The 18,190-nt window shown below is 40.8% G+C and overlaps 1 protein-coding gene across 5 annotated transcripts in view; it reads right to left on the bottom strand.

Moving 5' to 3' along the window:
* Positions 1–68: 68 nt before the first annotated feature.
* LOC128025720 (growth arrest-specific protein 7) overlaps positions 69–18,190 on the bottom strand; it is a 22,160-nt gene continuing 4,038 nt past the window's right edge. For 2 of the 5 annotated variants that reach the window (XM_052612250.1, XM_052612246.1), the window contains exons 2-14: positions 15,704–15,806; positions 8,532–8,609; positions 8,161–8,246; positions 7,391–7,444; positions 5,698–5,787; positions 5,443–5,558; positions 4,931–5,005; positions 4,476–4,554; positions 4,217–4,345; positions 3,481–3,604; positions 2,583–2,662; positions 1,004–1,102; positions 69–926 (exon numbers count right to left, since the gene is read on the bottom strand). In XM_052612250.1, the coding sequence (XP_052468210.1) occupies positions 813–926; positions 1,004–1,102; positions 2,583–2,662; positions 3,481–3,604; positions 4,217–4,345; positions 4,476–4,554; positions 4,931–5,005; positions 5,443–5,558; positions 5,698–5,787; positions 7,391–7,444; positions 8,161–8,246; positions 8,532–8,609; positions 15,704–15,806 (1,227 nt within the window). In that variant the 3' untranslated portion in view covers positions 69–812. The remainder of the gene's footprint in view (positions 927–1,003; positions 1,103–2,582; positions 2,663–3,480; positions 3,605–4,216; positions 4,346–4,475; positions 4,555–4,930; positions 5,006–5,442; positions 5,559–5,697; positions 5,788–7,390; positions 7,445–8,160; positions 8,247–8,531; positions 8,610–15,703; positions 15,807–18,190) is intronic. The other 3 variants (XM_052612247.1, XM_052612249.1, XM_052612248.1) reach the window with 3 other exon arrangements.

Here is an 18,190-nt window from a genome sequence, read left to right on the forward strand (position 1 = left end):
GTGACTGTGCTTCTGTGTTGCCGGACTGATTCATGTCTGTCTGAGGTTTATATTTGGTGTGAAATGCATCAAAATGACTACAAACAGTAAATGCTGCATGATGGCAGTAAAGAAAATTGATTGAGCTTTTATAGCGAAGTGTACTGTCGGTTCAACATTATATCAGTGAAGACCCTGGCACACATGCATGTGTTTACTGTGCTACAGAATCACCAATCATGTGCAGGAACGCTTGAGAAAGAAATGATTTAAAGGAGCAGTTCAGGCGACGTGAACATGAGCTGGAAATATCCTCACCCTCAGATCATCCCAGATATAGATGAGTGTGTTTCCTCATCATGTAATAAACCCTGTTTACTTAAACATTCAATTTAATGTCATTTATATTACAGAAAACATTCTATTAAAATCAGCATTTAATCTTTGTATAATCGAAAGAGACTGACCTTCAGAAAAAAAAAACACTGATATCCAGTTTATACATATTGACAATCATTTAGAAAAGCTGTTAACTGATTTGGTATAAAAATAAGCATTGTGCAGAATCGTTTCAGTATTTATTATCTGTAGCTCTCTCTGTATGAACTCGGCTCAATCAATGCTGAATGCTATTGGCAGGAGTCTGACACACACATCTGTTCTCAGGAGTCACTGGTGTTGTTCTTCTAGTGAAGGGTGTAGTATATGAGCTGGGCTGTTCCTCAAGTCCTGCTGGTTCTCCGCTGGTTTAGTCTCCAGAAGGTCGTGGAGAGGTCAGTCCTTCAGTAGGACGACGGAGAGCGCTTCAGGAGAGCGAGGCGAGTCTGATGGAGTCAGATGTTGATGTCCACAGGTCTCCTCTCGCCCGTCTTGTGTTCTCTGACCCACAGCTCTCTGTCTCTGGCCGGGTCCACGCTCCGCAGCAGTCTGTCCAGCGGCTCGATGGTCTGCAGATCAGACGGCAGGCTGCGGTCACTCATCTGCTGTTAGTGGTGTGAACGAGTGTGAACGAGTGTGAACTCACGCTCTGGCTGAACATGTCTGTCTCGTGTCGAAGGGTGGTGTACTGACACAAGTGCTGTCTGATCATCTCCACACGCTCCACCTCCAGACGCTCCAGCTCCTGTCAGAAACACACACACACACGGGGAGTCTATAATGCGGTTTCATCTGTTAATCACAGTCTCATGGCATTCTTGTTTTTTTTTACATATCTTTACTTTTTCATAGTCCTTTTCAAATCCAGAGTGTCTCAAGGTCCCATTAGTTAATATTAGCTGATATGCTAACAATGAGCAAATGCATTTGTTACAGTATTTATTCAGATTTTCACCAAAATTGTCTCGGATCATCTTGCTGCCAAAAAGATATTTCCGATAGATCAAACCGTTCTCGTAAAGCGTGCTAACGAATTAGACAAAATTCTCACAAAAATGGACATGAAGCTATATCTTCACATCGCTTTAGCAGATTCTGACCGAACATGGTACCTGTTATCCCAAACATGACCTGAGGCCACAGAAGTAGTTGTAGCACAGCGTCATCTACTGGTCAAAATAAATACTTTTTTGTTTAGAATTTCTAAACATTTGAAGCAAAAAATTCATACGATTGACTTCGTTAGATTAGGAGCGACATACAGACTCAGACGATACCCAGTTTTCCCATGTCAGTCATTCTGAATGTTGACCATTAATATTTTGTAGTAAAACGCTGTATTTTACGAACGCTTTAGCGTATTGTTATGAATCTTTTAGAACTGCTTGTGGAAAATGATGAAATTTGGTACAAACACAGAGGACAGTCTCATCATTAGCCACAGCACATTTGGAGTCTCTAACACAAACTCTCTAGTGCCACCAACAGGCCAAATTTGTACTCGTGTTTCTGCTAATAGCTTAGAATCGTAAGTTCTAAAAGCAAGATTGATTGATTCCTTTGCTTATATTGAGTGGATTGCATACCATCATTTAAATTTCTATGAGTCAAGATTTTTTCGCAATTTCAAATTTTGCAAAAAATCTACTTTTTCTAACTCGTCCTGACGGTTTGTCGGATTTTCACCAAAATTGGCTCACATCATCATCATAGAATCCTGGTAAAAAAAATAATATATATATATATATATAAAAAGGTTTTTGTTATACCAAATAATTATCGTAAAAGCATGGTAATTTGATGAAGTTCTTGCAAAAATGGACATTAGGTTATATCTGTGCAAAGTTTTAGCAGATTCCAACCAAACTTGGTCTGCGCTATAACAAGCATGACCTGAGGCCGCATGAGTAGTTTTAGCGCAGCGCCACCTACTGGCCAAACATATATCAACATTTACATTTCTGCTTATAACACAAACTCTGGTCTTCGCTGAGTGATTAAAGACGGATCATTAGCTCTTATATATATCTTATTTTATATTATATTTATTATTATTATTGTGTGTGTGTGTGTGTGTGTATTGCTTCAGAGGTTCAGAGTGGAAAATGTAGCGAGTAGCTTTTTTACCAATCTTGTATTTGAAGCATCTATTCAAATTGAATCAAATAGTTTTTCTGACTTTTTCTGTTGTTGGTGAAAGCGCGTTCAGTCGGAGGATCTCTCACCAGACTGCTGGTCACCATCTCCTCAAACCACTTGAACTGGCACTGATTGTAGAGGTCAACACATCGCATCAGCTCATCTCCTGAGGACACAGAGCGTGAGAGACACATGCTGGACTCACATCATCATCATCATCATCATCAGAGACAGAAGAAGCTGCACACAACTGCATCTGGTGTGATTATACCTGCTAAGCCAAATCTAGGATCATTTATACTACTCAGTTTAATATTTCAATGCAGACTTCCCACAGATGAACTGATGAATAAAGAGAAGGTGCAGAATGAAGGGAAACAGTTTAGTGGCATGTGTTTCTGATTTTATTTTATTTAGGTTCCATTTTTGTCACATGAATGTTAGCCAGTGATTTTGGCAGTACTCCATATTTATAAATGCATATAATCAGCATTTGTGCCAGTGTTTTCATACCACCGATGAAAGTGCTTCAATATCATGATTTTCACAATCACTGTAAAATTTTTAACTTTATTAGTTTAGGGATGATATTGCTAAACAAAAAGAATCAATATCTGCGCACTTTACTCTTTTCATCAGCTCCTCGTTAATAATCATTTATATAATATAAAATATTTTATTGATCCATCCAGCTCTAATGAATGCACGTGTCTGATTCATGATTCATATGATTCATGGATGTGATGTTCGGTGTGTAACAGAACGGATGTCACATCGTGCACACACTGATTATTATTTTCATCAATTCCTCTTTAATAAGCATGATGCAACACTAGATGTCAGCTCACTCAAACATTGCTGCCGGTTTTTAAACTCATCGAATGCATGTCTGTGTTCACAACAGAACACTTTCTGAACATTGTTCTGCTTTTAGAGAGTATTGGTCTGGTCTCGGAGGACGTCCGAGTAAGAAGCTGCTCTCACCGGCCTGTGTGGACTTCCTGCGAGCCTTCTTCATGTCCTCCTCCATCTTACTGCTCAGCTTGATCTCCAGCTGCTGGCTTTTTAGCTCCAGATCCTTCTGCCGATCGGCGAGGGCTTTCCGTGCCTGATGAAGAACGTGAGAGTATGAGAGCTGAAGTGTTCAGAGACATCTGCTGCTGCATCTTGAGATCCAGATGCTCCTGAATAAGCTGTTCAAAGATGTACTGTATATATATATATATATATCACAGTATCACAACATCTTATAATGTGGTGTTCAAAAAAACATAAAATTGCTCAATATTTTTATCAACTTTTTTCTTTCAGTTAGCACAGGTTTAGTATTTTATTTCGGAGCCGGCTGATAGCAGACATCACTGAACCACAGTTTTTGAATGAATATTGCTGAAATTATATGCCCATAACCGTGGAACATTAAATCCTTTTTTCTGTACATTATACTCTATCTTAAAGGATAGAAAATGCTGTTATTATTCACACACTTCTTTCCAAATTTGCATGTGCGCTTATTCAAGCTTTGCAAGACATGACTGATCGTGAAACAAGAACTAATGGTATTTGCTGTCACATGAATGCTGACTGTTTGTTTTGAGTGCGCTGTCCCTTTAAAAGAGGGCAAACTGTTTGGTTCTTGTTGCTCTATGAGAAGGACCCTGGTTTGAAGGGCGTGAGATTATATATATTATACCACGTGAATCATGTTTGCAGTCAGTACCTTCTCTACGGCGGCGGATCGGATCGCCAGCTGCTTCCTGAGATCCACCATGTGATGGTCCAACTTCTTCATGTCCTTCTTGACGTTTTCCCGAAATATCAGCAGAGGCCTTTCCACCTCAATCTGAAGCTGAACCATATCAGAGACGGACCGGAAACACAGACGGTCTTTCAGATCAGAGCTCCAGTGTGTGTGTGTGTGTGTAACATCTGCTCTCGTGTTCTTCAGCGAGCGAGACATCAGTGCATCATCATCTCACCTTGGAGGAGAACTTGAGATGAACTTCTGCTTCATCTGCCAGACTCTTCTTCAGCTGAGCCCAAGCTGAGCCGAGCGTGCTGAAACAAGACGTCATATATATATACACACATTATATAAAACATTATATCAGTTCAATTATGTATATATTTAAATCAAACGTAATATATTCAAATTCTTCAAATAAATGTAATAAATACATATTAAATATTTAATATGATATATCAAAAAAATATATTTAATATTGAATAAAATAGATATTAAATGTAATAATAAATATATATATAAATTAACTTTAATAAATGAAATAATTATATAATAAATTATATAATAAAATATATTTAGTAAAATGTAATAAATATATATTAAATAACAGATAGGGTGAGTGCGAGAGGTTTCTGGGAGTTTTGTGAGTTTGTGAGGAGATGGGAGTGTACTGTTTTGGGGGTGATGTACCCTTCCTCCTGCGCCGCCAGCGGGATCTGAGACAGCTTCGACAGGTTCTTGGCGTATTCCTCCTCGATCCTGATCCTGCGCACATAAACACATGAATACGACAGAGCTCACGTCTGTCCTGACTCTCACACACTCTCCTCAGGGACACACACACTTCCTGTGACCCGTAGCTCATTCAGTCCAAAGCTCTGCGCAAACGTGATCCAAGAGGAATTACGAGCTGTAACATGAAGAGGGAACACGTCTGAGAGCAGATCTAATGTTGATGGCCAGAAAGAGTCGAGTTTTTCTCCTGTCTTTTTTTTGTAGACATGCATATGTTTCCATAAACCACTACTGCCATACTTGTTAAAAAATGTATTAATATATACACACACACACTCTATACAATCAGTGACATGCGAAAGTTTGGGAACCCCTTGCAGAATCAGTGAAAATGTGAATAATGTGTGACTGTGATGTCTTGTAGTTTTGTCCAGCAGCTTGTGTTCTGCTGGTGTCCAGATGTTTACCTCTCCCGCACAAACTCAGCCATCTCTTTCTGCATCTGTCTTCCCTTCAGCTGTTTCTGCAGCAGAACCTCGAATCCTGAGACGCTGGTGTTCCCCTGCGGGTCCTTTCTGTCCTCCTGCATCCTCAGACACAACACGAGAGAGATTCATGTCAGATTATGACAGATGTTTGACGAAGCTCATGTTCTTCAGTATTAAGGATTTTCAGAGCACGTCACTCATGGCATTTCTACACTTCCTAAAGTTCTTGCTCACCCAGAAATAATCGCAGTAGCTCCACTCGTCCGGTTTGAGCAGCTGCTGTTCAGACATGTGCAGTGGAAGAGGAAACGTCACACTGTTGATCTACAGACGGAAAGAAATCATCCCGAGACACACAACACACAGCAGAACACGCTCTAAACCAGCGTATTACAATCACTAATGCGTCAGGTAAATGAGGAGCAGGTCCAGCTCAATAAATGATTAGACAAATAAAGGAGCACTCATTAATTCTAACCCATAAACATTAATAAACACAATCATCCGTGCTCAAATTGTACAACAGTTAAAGTTCATTCAGTATAACTGTGTTCTGTTTGTAATGAATCTCTCCACTTGTTTGTGTTTCAGACAGATTGTCAGTTGCATCGAGACACCAGTAGGTGGCGATAAACGAGTCACTGAATCATTAATTCAACCAATTCTTTCATGGACTGATTCATTCAGACTTTACGAGTGAGTCCCTGAATCATTCATTTGAATCGATTCATTCAAAACACTGATTCATTCAGGAGGAAAAAAGGTGAGTGGCTTTATGAGTGAGTCATCGAATTGTTAATTTGAACTGAATCGTTTAGAATGATTTACATTTAGTCATTTAGCAGACACTTTTATCCATTCACTCAGTGTTTTTACAGCTTATATAGAGACCAGAAATACATTATTCCAGGCTGAAACTGAAGCTGTGTGTGTTGTGTCTGTCTCCCGTCTTCAGGGGCTTTCAGGAGCTCCTCAAGCATCAGTGTTATCTCTGTCAGTCACAGATATTCTCCAGACTGTAGAGATGCAGGATGACTTCGGTCTGAATGAGCTCATAACACTAATGTAGTCTAATGTCTGAATCTGCATCACGGCAAATGAGGAAATGAAACAGAACTGTCCTGATTCAGCTGTTGAGAAAACTTTATAATAATTCCTCTTTCATGATTGACTGTGACAGAAAGAGATGTGCTCGTACCCTCCTCCTCTTCTAGCTCTTACACTGAACGACTGATTTGTGTTGCTTCTTCTGTTTATTCATTATACCGAGCGATCACAACACACTTCTGGAAGATTTCTATCTTCAGTTCAATGCATCTATAATCATGAGTCAAAGATCGGAAAGCATCAGCTGATGACAAATTAAAAGACTTTCATTTCTAAATCTTTATAGTTTGCTGACCACTAGGTTTTACCCATGTGTCAGCAACAAGTGTTAGTCAGGAAGTGAAAGTCATGAAACATATAACATGGAGTATAATCACATATTCTCTTATGTGTTTTCATTTGTGTAATAATACTTCACTTCTAGAGTATTATTTTGGGGAATCTGTACTTTACTTGAGTTTTGTAACTAGCTAAATAAAAGGTAAAAGAAACAAGTACTATTCTTTTTTACAATTCCTCAAATGTGAGTTTACTAAAAATGACTATTTCTTTATATACAACATTTATTTTTAAAGTTTCTCAGCATTTAGAAAATATTAATGAAATAGATCATATTTTAACAGTTTGCTTTAGGACAATGACAAAAGCCAATTGTTTAATTGAATAATTCTGAGAAAAATTATTTAATTGAGTTGTTTTTAACATTATATTTGTAATTTTGCACCGAAGAGATGAATGCAGAACCACTCATTAGGAAAGTGAGCGATGTCGGTGTGTTTGCTGAGCGTCTGAGATGAGTTTGTTTCTCTGAGGTACTCACAGTTACTGTGGATTCACACTCCTGCGTCCTGCTGGGTGACGTCGAGACAGCGCTCTGACAGAAAATACACAAAACTGAGCGTCACACATCGTGTCCTCTGCACCCTGAGCTCATCAGAGAAACGTGATCACATCTGCTGCACCTTTAGTAAACACCCCTGTCTTCTATTGGCTGGGTGGACAGAGAGTCCCGCCCCCAAACCCATGTCATTGGTGGAGCTGATGTTGCTGTGTCGACGGGATGCAATGTTTTTAGAGCAGCACACAGGTTTCTTTAGTTTTTTTCAGGACAGTGAGTTTGTCTTGTAAAGCCAGACCTTTGACTAACAGCATATGTTCATTACAGCTGATCCTGGCCAAAAACACTCACTTAAACAAGAAGAAAACACCTGACCAACCTCCGTAATGACAGACTGACGTGAGAAAAACAATGTAATACGTGCTGATTATTTCACTGACAAACATTCAAACATGAACAAGACCTCCAGGTTCTTCCTGAAATCCTTCCTCGTTTTATCATTCTAGTACGTTTCCTGATAGACTGATTATTAAAAGCACCTGAGCAGCAGATCAGATCAGAGATTGGTAGATTGAGAAAATGCTTTACACTAAAATCTTATCAATCACATGTTGGATCATCACTGAATCAATATTGAGTCTCCAGGGGATTTTGATACGGATGGAGTGGTGTGTTAAAATGACTTGTGGTTACTGAAGTTATGGGATTAAATCAGATTTTTGACTAGTGGATGTGTGAGAGATCAGCTGTACCTGTGAATCTGTGCTGGTCTTCCGCAGAACTACATGTGACGGCTCAGTCTGATGCAACGGACCGCCATTATCATGAAATCCATTCACTGGAGAGAAGAAAACACTGCCATGAGATTGATTTAGAGCCAGGACAGATCAACACAAGGTCATGTGACAAAGCAAAGACGCAGAGAAGTGTGTAATGAACTTAACACACTTCTACTGTGGCCTGAATCCGTGCAAGACTCCTCTGAATTGAATGCATTTGGTGTTTGTGACAAAACATACTAAAGTCATATGGGATTGAACAACATAACAGAGAGCAAATGATGACAGAATGATCATTTTTGGGTGAACTAACTCTCTACGAGCTGATGTTCATACAGCAGTACCTGTCAGGACCGAGCTCTTGTGTTTCAGCGGTGTTTGTGAGGAGTCAGGCGAGCTGGACGGACGCTCCCATGTTGTCTCTGAAAAACAAAAGAAATCAAGCCATTTCTTATTAATTACATCATCTGTTTTCTTCTGAAGGGAGGAAACAATGCTGCTACATCAGTAATAATGTAATGCACGATGCTCTCACAGCGGCCGGATCAGATGTTCACAGACAGACACCAATCAATCCTTCCAAAAACAGTTTCAGGAACGATCGACAGAGATTTATTAAATACCTGTTTTGAGCAAGTCTCCCTCGGGCCATTTTTGGTCATTTTATTAGCAGTGAATCAAATCATCCTCTGATTTAACACTAAGGATTTCAGTTCAACTCAAATGACAGAACTGAGAACAGATCAAACGCAGAGGCTTTTAATGTGAAGGTGAAAATATTCTACATCAGACCTGCATATAAAGCTTCATGAACGAAGCATTGCTCAGAATGTTTTCTTAATAAAGTGCAATGCATGCACCTGATTAGATTTGTCTTCATTACTGCATTTTGAGTAATCGTAACACACGTCCTCTGTGCATATGCAATCATGAAGAAAGTTTAGAAATTTACTGAGCTACGGCTATGAAACAGAGAAGCTGGTTACTAAGCAACAAGCATCTGAGAAGCTGATTAGTCTAATGATTTACTTCAGACGAGCGCTGGGCTCCACATCTACTGTATTGTTGTAGTTTGTGCTGAGCTGTGTCACGCTCCTCCAATCTGTGACGCATGTCGTGTTTCAGATCTGTGAGAGATGAATAATGGCCTAGTTCTGAGTTCTGCATCTGTTCTGCATCTGTTTCTGCTGTTCCTCCAGCTACTGCTGCGTGTTGAATCAAACAATTAGGAAACTGATTTCATCTTCATACACGTAACAAACAGCACATATAAACTACTGGCATCGAATTCAGTCTGAGTAGTCAAAATGATCTGAACCTGAGGTTTAACTTCAGTTTAATTGATATGATTTAGGAAAATGGACAAAACTGATGCCTGATATATGACGTGTAAACACTGTGTTTCTGTAGTTTGAGCATGAGAGTATCTCTACACTGGTTCAACCAATGGCGTGAGACTGTTGTTGCCAATGTACTGAAGCCCACCACAAAATAAAATAAAAATAATAAAATCAAATAAAATAGTAATTGCAACTTTTTAAACTAATTTTGACTTCAATGACTTAAAGTTCGGCATTTTTATCTCAAAATTATATTTTTATATCTCATAATTATGCATTATCATAATTCTGTTGATATCTCATGATTCTGCATTAATATTTTGCAATTCCGAGTTTACATTTCACAATTCTGTATTATCTCATAATTCTTCATCTCTATTTCCTAATTCTGTGTTTATATCTCTAATTTTGCATTATCTCATAATTATTTCTATGCATTTATATGATAATTCTGCATGAGTATCTTGCAATTCTCAGTTTATATCTCACAATTCTATAATAATTATGTTTCTATTTTGTAATTCTGCATTAATATATCATGATTCTGCATTATCTCATAATTCTGCAATATCTCACACACAAAACACACACACACACGCACACACGCGCACGCACGCACACACACACACACACACACACGCACGCACGCACGCACGCACGCACGCACGCACACACACACACACACACGCACACACACACACACACACACACACACACACACACACACACACACACACACTACCATGGCCATCACACCACAAAACAAGCCTCTGCTTCATCCACATGAACTTCAGAACACACTACAAAACAAGCTAAAAACAGGGAGCTTAAAAGACATGTAAATGGTTGTTCTCTGTGTGTGTGAGACAGTGAATGAGTAACACACACACACAGAAGTTCATAACATGCTAATCATTAATCAGGCTGCACTGGATCTGGAGGCTGTGACCAAACGCTGTCTGATTTCAGTTTCTCTTAATCACAGAGTTTGTAGGATTATTATAATTGGTTGGTTAGAAGACTGATTTGTTATCTTGCTTTCACACCTCGTGTGCTCTCTCTGTTTCACAGTTTAGCTTGAGTAATAATGAGGAGCGAATGTCACCTAACCTGCCCACTTCACAGGTGGAGTTCTGTTTTTAGGTGCTAATGGCAAGCTTGGAAATGCAAGTGATGTAATGGAAACCATAAGTCCGATAATTCATTATGAGAAGATGAATGTGTTCATTATAAAATGTCAAGTACCTAAATGTGAATCTCCAGACTAGACTAACTGAGGGGAACAGACAGAAACATAACAGAAACCAAAACATCAAACAGAAGTCCATGAAGGGCACGATGAGGCGCCCACCAGGGCGGAGCAGAGGACCACCACAGCCGTGACTGATCCTTGCTCTGGAGGGTCCACAAACACCTGGAACCTGACTCGACTCCTAAGAGTCCCCCGGAACATGACTCGACTCCGGAGAGTCCACGGGAACATGACTCGACTCCTGAGAGTCCACCGTAACCCGACTCGACTCTGGAGAGTCCACCGTAATCTGACTCGACTCCGGAGAGTCCACGGGAAACTGACTCGACTCCGGAGAGTCCACCGGAACCTGACCCGACTCTGGAGAGTCCACTGGAACATGACTCGACTCCAGAGAGTCCACGGGAACATGACTTGACTTCGGAGAGTCCACCGGAACCTGACCCGACTCTGGAGAGTCCACTGGAACATGACTCGACTCCAGAGAGTCCACGGGAACATGACTTGACTTCGGAGAGTCCACCGGAACCTGACTCGACTCCGGAGAGTCCACGGGAATCTGACCCGACTCCGGAGAGTCCACGGGGATCTGACTAGACTCTGGACTGTCTGTGAAGACCTGAGGCGCCTTGGCTTCGGGCACTGTCTCTGGAACGGTCTCGGGCACCGCCTCGGTCAAGGCATCGGGAGCGGCCTCGGACACTGCATCGGGAATGGCCTCCGGCACCGCCTCGGCCTCTGGAACAGCATCGGTCATCGCCTCAGCCTCCAGAACAGCATCGGTCATCGCCTCAGCCTCCAGAACAGCATCGGGCACTGCCTCGGCATCGGGCACCACCTTGGTCTCTGGAACAGCATCAGCCACCGCCTCGACCTCTGGAACAGCATCGAGCACCGCCTCGTCCTCCGGAACAGCATCGGGCACCGCCTCGACCTCCGGAACAGCATTGGGCACCGCCTCGGCCTCTGGAACAGCATCGGTCACCGTCTCGGCCTCCAGAACAGCCTTGGGCACCGCATCGGGCACCACCTCAACCTCTGGAACAGCATTGGGTACCGCCTCCGCATCGAGCACCACCTTGGCCTCCTGAACAGCCTCGGGTACCACCTCGGGCACCGCCTCGGGGACGGCAGCGGTCCGCTCGGAAACGTCCTCCTGGACGGAAGCGGCCCGCTCGGGAACGTCCTCCTGGATGGCAGCGAACCGCTCGGGAACCTCCCCCTGGACGGCAGCGGCCGTCCACTCGAGAACGTTCTCCAGGCCTTGACGTTGGGAGAACGCTGGGTTGGCAGCCATCTTGTGCTGTGGCGCGGGGCTGGCGGCCATCATGGGCAGTGGCGCCACCATGGCGGGCGTGCGCTCCTTCTCACCTCTCCGTCCGCCATGGTGAGACGGTGGCTCTGACCCATTCCACCGAAGCCCCGGATCGAAGGGAGGCCATGGTTGAGAGCGATGCCGAGTCTCCTCTCAACCACTCCCTCCTCGGCGACCTCCCCTGGTCCCCCGGAAAATCACCAGGCGAGTTCCCTCAAAACCGCCTCTGTCCCGCTCTGTGGCTAGGGATGAGGCATGAGTAGACATACCGCTGGTATGTGACGGAGTCCTTCTGTCACGTTCGGCATTGCAGGTATGAAGCGAGAGAACCATGTGCAGGTATGTATCTTTATTATGGGTAATCCAATCGGGTAAACAAGCCAAGCAGGGTCAAAACCAGTAAATCCAAAACCAAACATAAACAGGACACGAACACAGGGCAAGGCAAGACAAGGCAAGAGTTGACGGACATGTAACGCTCAGACAATAAACACGGACTCCGTAACAAGGACAGAAACAACCCAGGTATTTAAAGACAAGTGCAAACGATGTAAGTGAAAACAGCTGAAAACAATGAACAGTGACGATAAGGGGAAGTGAGACCTCTAGTGGACACCCAGGGATACACAGACCAGACACTGTGACACCCAGTGCTACTTTTTTTTTTTTTGCTACAGAGAGATTCATCGAGGTCGTGGAAGAGGGCTACAGACTAATCAAGACCTCGTGTGGAGGTGCGTCCACACTGTCACCAACGCCCTTCTGCGCCATGCCGGGGATTACATCCTGGTGGATGGCACACTCATCCCTATCACCAATCCATCAGTGATTGATCAGGCGTACATATCGTGAAAGGGAGACGCGGCCATAAACGTGCAGGTTATAGTGGACAATATGGGTGTGATCTCCGACCTGGTGGCAAGGTCCAGCAAAACTTCAAGTTCCTCGGACGAGAGGCTTGGTGCCCTTTTTTACGTTGCTTCCCCAGCATATTCTGTATCTAAGAATATGCTGTATCTCTCTCTCTCTCTCTCTGTTCATTGTAGATAGATTGCTTTTTAATGAAAGCATTAACCAATGGCAATCAATACCGCATAATACGGAGGTAGTCTATATTCTACTAATAACTTAAACTATGTTAAAATAAATGTTACTATAATAATTTGAGGAATGTTTCATTTGCATAGAACGTGTTGTCTTTCGTAACGCTGTATTGCACCTTCTCGTGAAGTGGAAAATCGATTCCTGAGCAATCGATGCCAACTAATTCAGCACCTTCACTTTGGACAGCGCTCTTGTAACAGACGTAAGAGGCAGCGTGTTAAGAAGCTTCCTGAGGGACACTTCGGGGAACACACTTAGGAACATAAACAACTGTGGTAAGATATATCTTTCGAGGTCTTCTTAGCGCGCTAAGAGTGAGCGTTATCAGGGAACCGGGCCCAGATCTTTAAATCAGTATTCCAGAGTCTTCAGAGTCTTCCACTCAGTTTGGTAATAATACAATAATACAAAATAAATAAAAAATAATAATAATAATAACTTTTTTGTTTGTGTAATTGTTAGTGAATTTGATAAATAATTACAGAAAAAATGCAAGTAACAGATAATTAAACATTAAATTTTTAAGCAGAAAGACAGTATTTTCTTAAAAAAAACTTTTTGTTTTTAAATCTCTCTCTCTCTCTCTCTCTCTCTCTATATATATATATATATATATATATATTATACTGTTAACATAATTAAATCTTTTTTTTACGTCCTCTTTTAATGTCCTCTTATCATTTATTATTTACAAATACATTCAATTCATACATATTGTACACTGATTTCTATGATGAGCATTTTTTTTTATTTATTTATTGGGCATGAAGTCATGATAAAATTCTCTATTAAAAAAAACATTACAATACTTTTTCAGGAAGACATGCTCACTTGCTTATTTTTTAATTAAAATATATATTTATATATATATGTGTGGCCCTATTGATTGTGCTGTGGTCGGCAGGGGCGGGTCTACGTGTTGGCCACCCCAGGTGCCCCCCCTATAAGATGTCTTGTGATTGGTTCATTTTATGGCAAATCAGTCTATAGACTCTACTGAAGTTCGGGATTCAAAGAAGTGCAGCGTCTTCAGAGAAACAACGCTCGTCGCGATCTTGGACTTAATTAATTAATTCTTGACCTGGGTCTTCAGTATGTGATTAACTCACCTCGTGTCTGACAAGTCTTCGGGTTCAAATCATTCCTTAATCACGTGACAGACCCATGCGCTATTTCTGACATTTCTGTCACTGTGTTTTTGTTACTGTTTCTTGAGGTTCTGTGATGTTATTATTTTATAAATAAATAAAACCTTTTAATAAATAAAATATTGATTAATTTGTCTTTTTGACTGTCTATCAGTAAATAAACACTAGGCTATATAATAATCTAATAATCTAATAAAGTATTTATAGCCTAGTTTAATTTTTAATCCATTTTTAATAATATATGTATAAGATGCTTGCTCAAAAAGGACATAATGACATAAATTAAAAGCAAACAACATTTTGAATCCTAAACAAGTAACACTACAGTTCTATAGTCTAATCTGAAGGGTGAACTCAAAAGATATAAATCATACAACACGGTCATTTTTGAAGATTAGAATCCACTGTAAAAAAAAAAAAAAAAAAACAATCAAAGTGATGTCGCCGTCATAGAGACGACTTGTTCTTCCCTAGTCACATTAAAGATTCGTCGTTCAAGAACGACACATCACAAGACACCAAACAAAGAGCTGGTAGGTAACCTTTATGTATGGTTTAAAATGTTTGTATGGTTTTCTCAGATCAATGTTTTTACCCCGTCAGGCTCTGCTCGCGTTGGTCGTGGTTGATTTCAATTGAACGTTCAGTCAACGTTTAATAAAACACAATAAAAGTAAAATACGATGGGGGGCTATCAAACAATAAACATGTCATGTTGATTTGCATATTTGTATCAGTTTATTTTGTGACAGTGACCACATATAGCAAGATTGCACCAAATGACAATATGCACAGAATGTTCCATAATAATATTTGTCTGGTGACACGTTACTTGTTAATGCATGAGAGTAAGTCAGTTAGAGAGTCAGTTAAATTGTCAGGCCTAACTTAGCCATTTACACATGAAATGTTGTGGATGCATTCTGTGCATTTCATTTACAATTTGAATTTTTTTTTTTGAGATTGAGAAAAACAGACACACATAAGTGTTTCTTTTGAAGGCAGGGAAGAGAGCAGTGGCAAGCCATGAAAAGAAGTAAAGATATAGGGAGTTTCTTTCAATGAAAAAAAAAAATATATTTATGTATTCTCAAATTTAACTTAATGGATGTATACAGGGATGACAAAAACTAAAGTAATCAAAAATGTGCTTTATTACTGCATTTGTTTACAAGTAACTTATTCAAGTTAAAAATAATAATAAAATCAATAGGATATACGTAATACACTTTAGAATTTCGCTTTTTTTTGGGGGGGGGGGGGGCAGTGGCGGCCACCCCATTAGGAGGCAGTGCCCCAGCATGGCCCCCCCACTGAAAATGCTCTAGACACGCCCCTGGTGGTCGGAGTCTCTTACCGTTGCTGACAGTGTTGACGTAGTATCTGCGTCCCTGCGGTGACATGTAGCACTTCCAGTCTCTGGGCAGCGGCTCGTCCAGAGGAGACGTCGAGGACAGCTTCTACAGCACAAGGGGAATAAATGATGTCAAAACTTCAGAAGAAGCTTTATGTTCAGAGCTAAAATACGCAATCCATCTGTTTCCACTGACACGTTCACAAGCACAGATACAGTGACCCGGAAAAGACAGCTTCAGAATCAAGCTCCTTTATTGGCATTGATGATTACATGAAGAATCTATAGCTTCCATAAAGCCACTAAAGTCTTCAGGAGCTTCAGTATTTACATCTTTGAACTCTCATTACCTTCACAGGTCTGTTATCAGACAATTCTCCCTTTTCTGTCCAAGATACTAGAAAAGGTGGTATCCTCACAATTATATTCCTTCTTAGAGAGAAATGGTATCTGTGAGGTTCAGTCAGGATTTAGACCGTATCATAGTACTGAGACTGCTCTCCTTAGAGTTACAAATGATCTGCTCTTATCATCTGATCGTGGGTGTATCTCTCTATTAGTTTTATTGGATCTTAGTGCTGCGTTTGACACAATTGACCACAACATTCTTTTGCATAGACTTGAACACTTTGTTGGCATCAGTGGAAGTGCATTAGCATGGTTTAAATCGTACTTATATGACCGCCATCAGTTCGTAGCAGTGAATGAAGATGTATCATATCGATCACAAGTGCAGTATGGAGTACCTCAAGGCTCAGTACTAGGGCCGCCGCTCTTCACGCTTTATATGTTACCCTTGGGAGATATCATCAGTAAACATGGTGTTAGCTTTCACTGTTATGCTGATGATACTCCGCTCTATATTTCTTCACAGCTGGACAAAGCACCAATTCATCAAACAAACGGAATGCATATCTGATATACAAAAGCTCAATGACTAGTAATTTCCTACTGCTAGATTATAAAAAAAAAAAAAAAACAGAAGTGTTAATTATTGTACAAAATACCTCTGCATGTAATAAACTAAAGCACAGTGGCAATGATGGCAGTGCTATCAGGCGTGCAATTTGATAACAATCTTTCTTTTGAAAACCACATTTGTAGCACTTGTAAAATGCTCTCAAAACTCTGTACATTTTATAATATCTAGCATATCAAAATCAACTACGGGTAGCAGATCCTTTTCCTTTTAACCACCCAAACTCTGTAACAACCTGCCGTTGTTTGGGAGGGGATACATGTCAGTTTAAATCTAGATTAAAGACCCATCTCTTTAACCTGGTTTACACACTAGCACATTTTTACAAACCTGATTCCAAAAATGTTGGGACACTGTACAAATTGTGAGTAAAAAATGAATTGAATAATTTACAAATCTCCCAAAACTTATATTTTATTCACAATAGAATATAGATAACATATCAAATGTTGAAAGTGAGACATTTTGAAATGTCATGCCAAATATTGGCTCATTTTGGATTTCATGAGAGCTACACATTCCAAAAAAGTTGGGACAGGTAGCAATTAGAGGCTGGAAAAGTTAAATGTACATATAAGGAATAGCTGGAGGACCAATCTGCAACTTATTAGGTCAATTGGGAACATGATTGGGTATAAAAAGAGCCTCTCAGAGTGATAGTGTCTTATCAGAAGTCAAGATGGACAGAGGATCACAAATTCCCCCAATGCTGCGGCGAACAATAGTGGAGCAATATCAGAAAGGAGTTTCTCAGAGAAAAAAATTGCAAAGAGTTTAAAGTTATTATCATCTACAGTGCATAATATCATCCAAAGATTCAGAGAATCTGGAACAATCTCTGTGTGTAAGGGTCAAGACCAGAAAACCACACTGGATGCCCATGATCTTCAGCTTTTAGACAGCACTGCATCACACACAGGAATGATACTGTAATGAGAATCACAACATGGGCTCAGGAATACTTCCAGAAAACACTGTCAGTGAACACAATCCACCGTGCCATTCGTCATTGTCGGCTAAATCTCTATAGGTCAAAGAAGAAGCCATATCTACACATGATCCAGAAGCGCATGTGTTTTCTCTGGGCCAAGGCTCATCTAAAATGAACTGTGACAGAGTGGAAAACTGTTCTGTGTTCAGACGAATCAATATTTGAACTTTTTGGAAAACTGGGACGCCATGTCATCCGGACTAAAGAGGACAAGGACAACCCAAGTTGTTATCAGTGCTCAGTTCAGAAGCATCTCTGATGGTATGGGGTTGCATGTGTGTGGCATGGGCAGCTTACACATCTGGAAAGATGAGCTCCATCAATGCTGAAAGATATATCCAAGTTCTAGAACAACATATGCTCCCATCCAGACCTCGTCTCTTTCAGGGAAGATCTTGTATTTTCCATCATGACAATGCCAGACCACATACTGCATCAATTACAACATCATGGCTGTGTAGAAGAAGGATCCGGGTACTGAAATGACCAGCCTGCAGTCCAGATCTTTCACCCAGAGAAA

Source organism: Carassius gibelio, chromosome A12, assembly GCF_023724105.1.
Source record: "Carassius gibelio isolate Cgi1373 ecotype wild population from Czech Republic chromosome A12, carGib1.2-hapl.c, whole genome shotgun sequence".
Taxonomy (NCBI): domain Eukaryota; kingdom Metazoa; phylum Chordata; class Actinopteri; order Cypriniformes; family Cyprinidae; genus Carassius; species Carassius gibelio.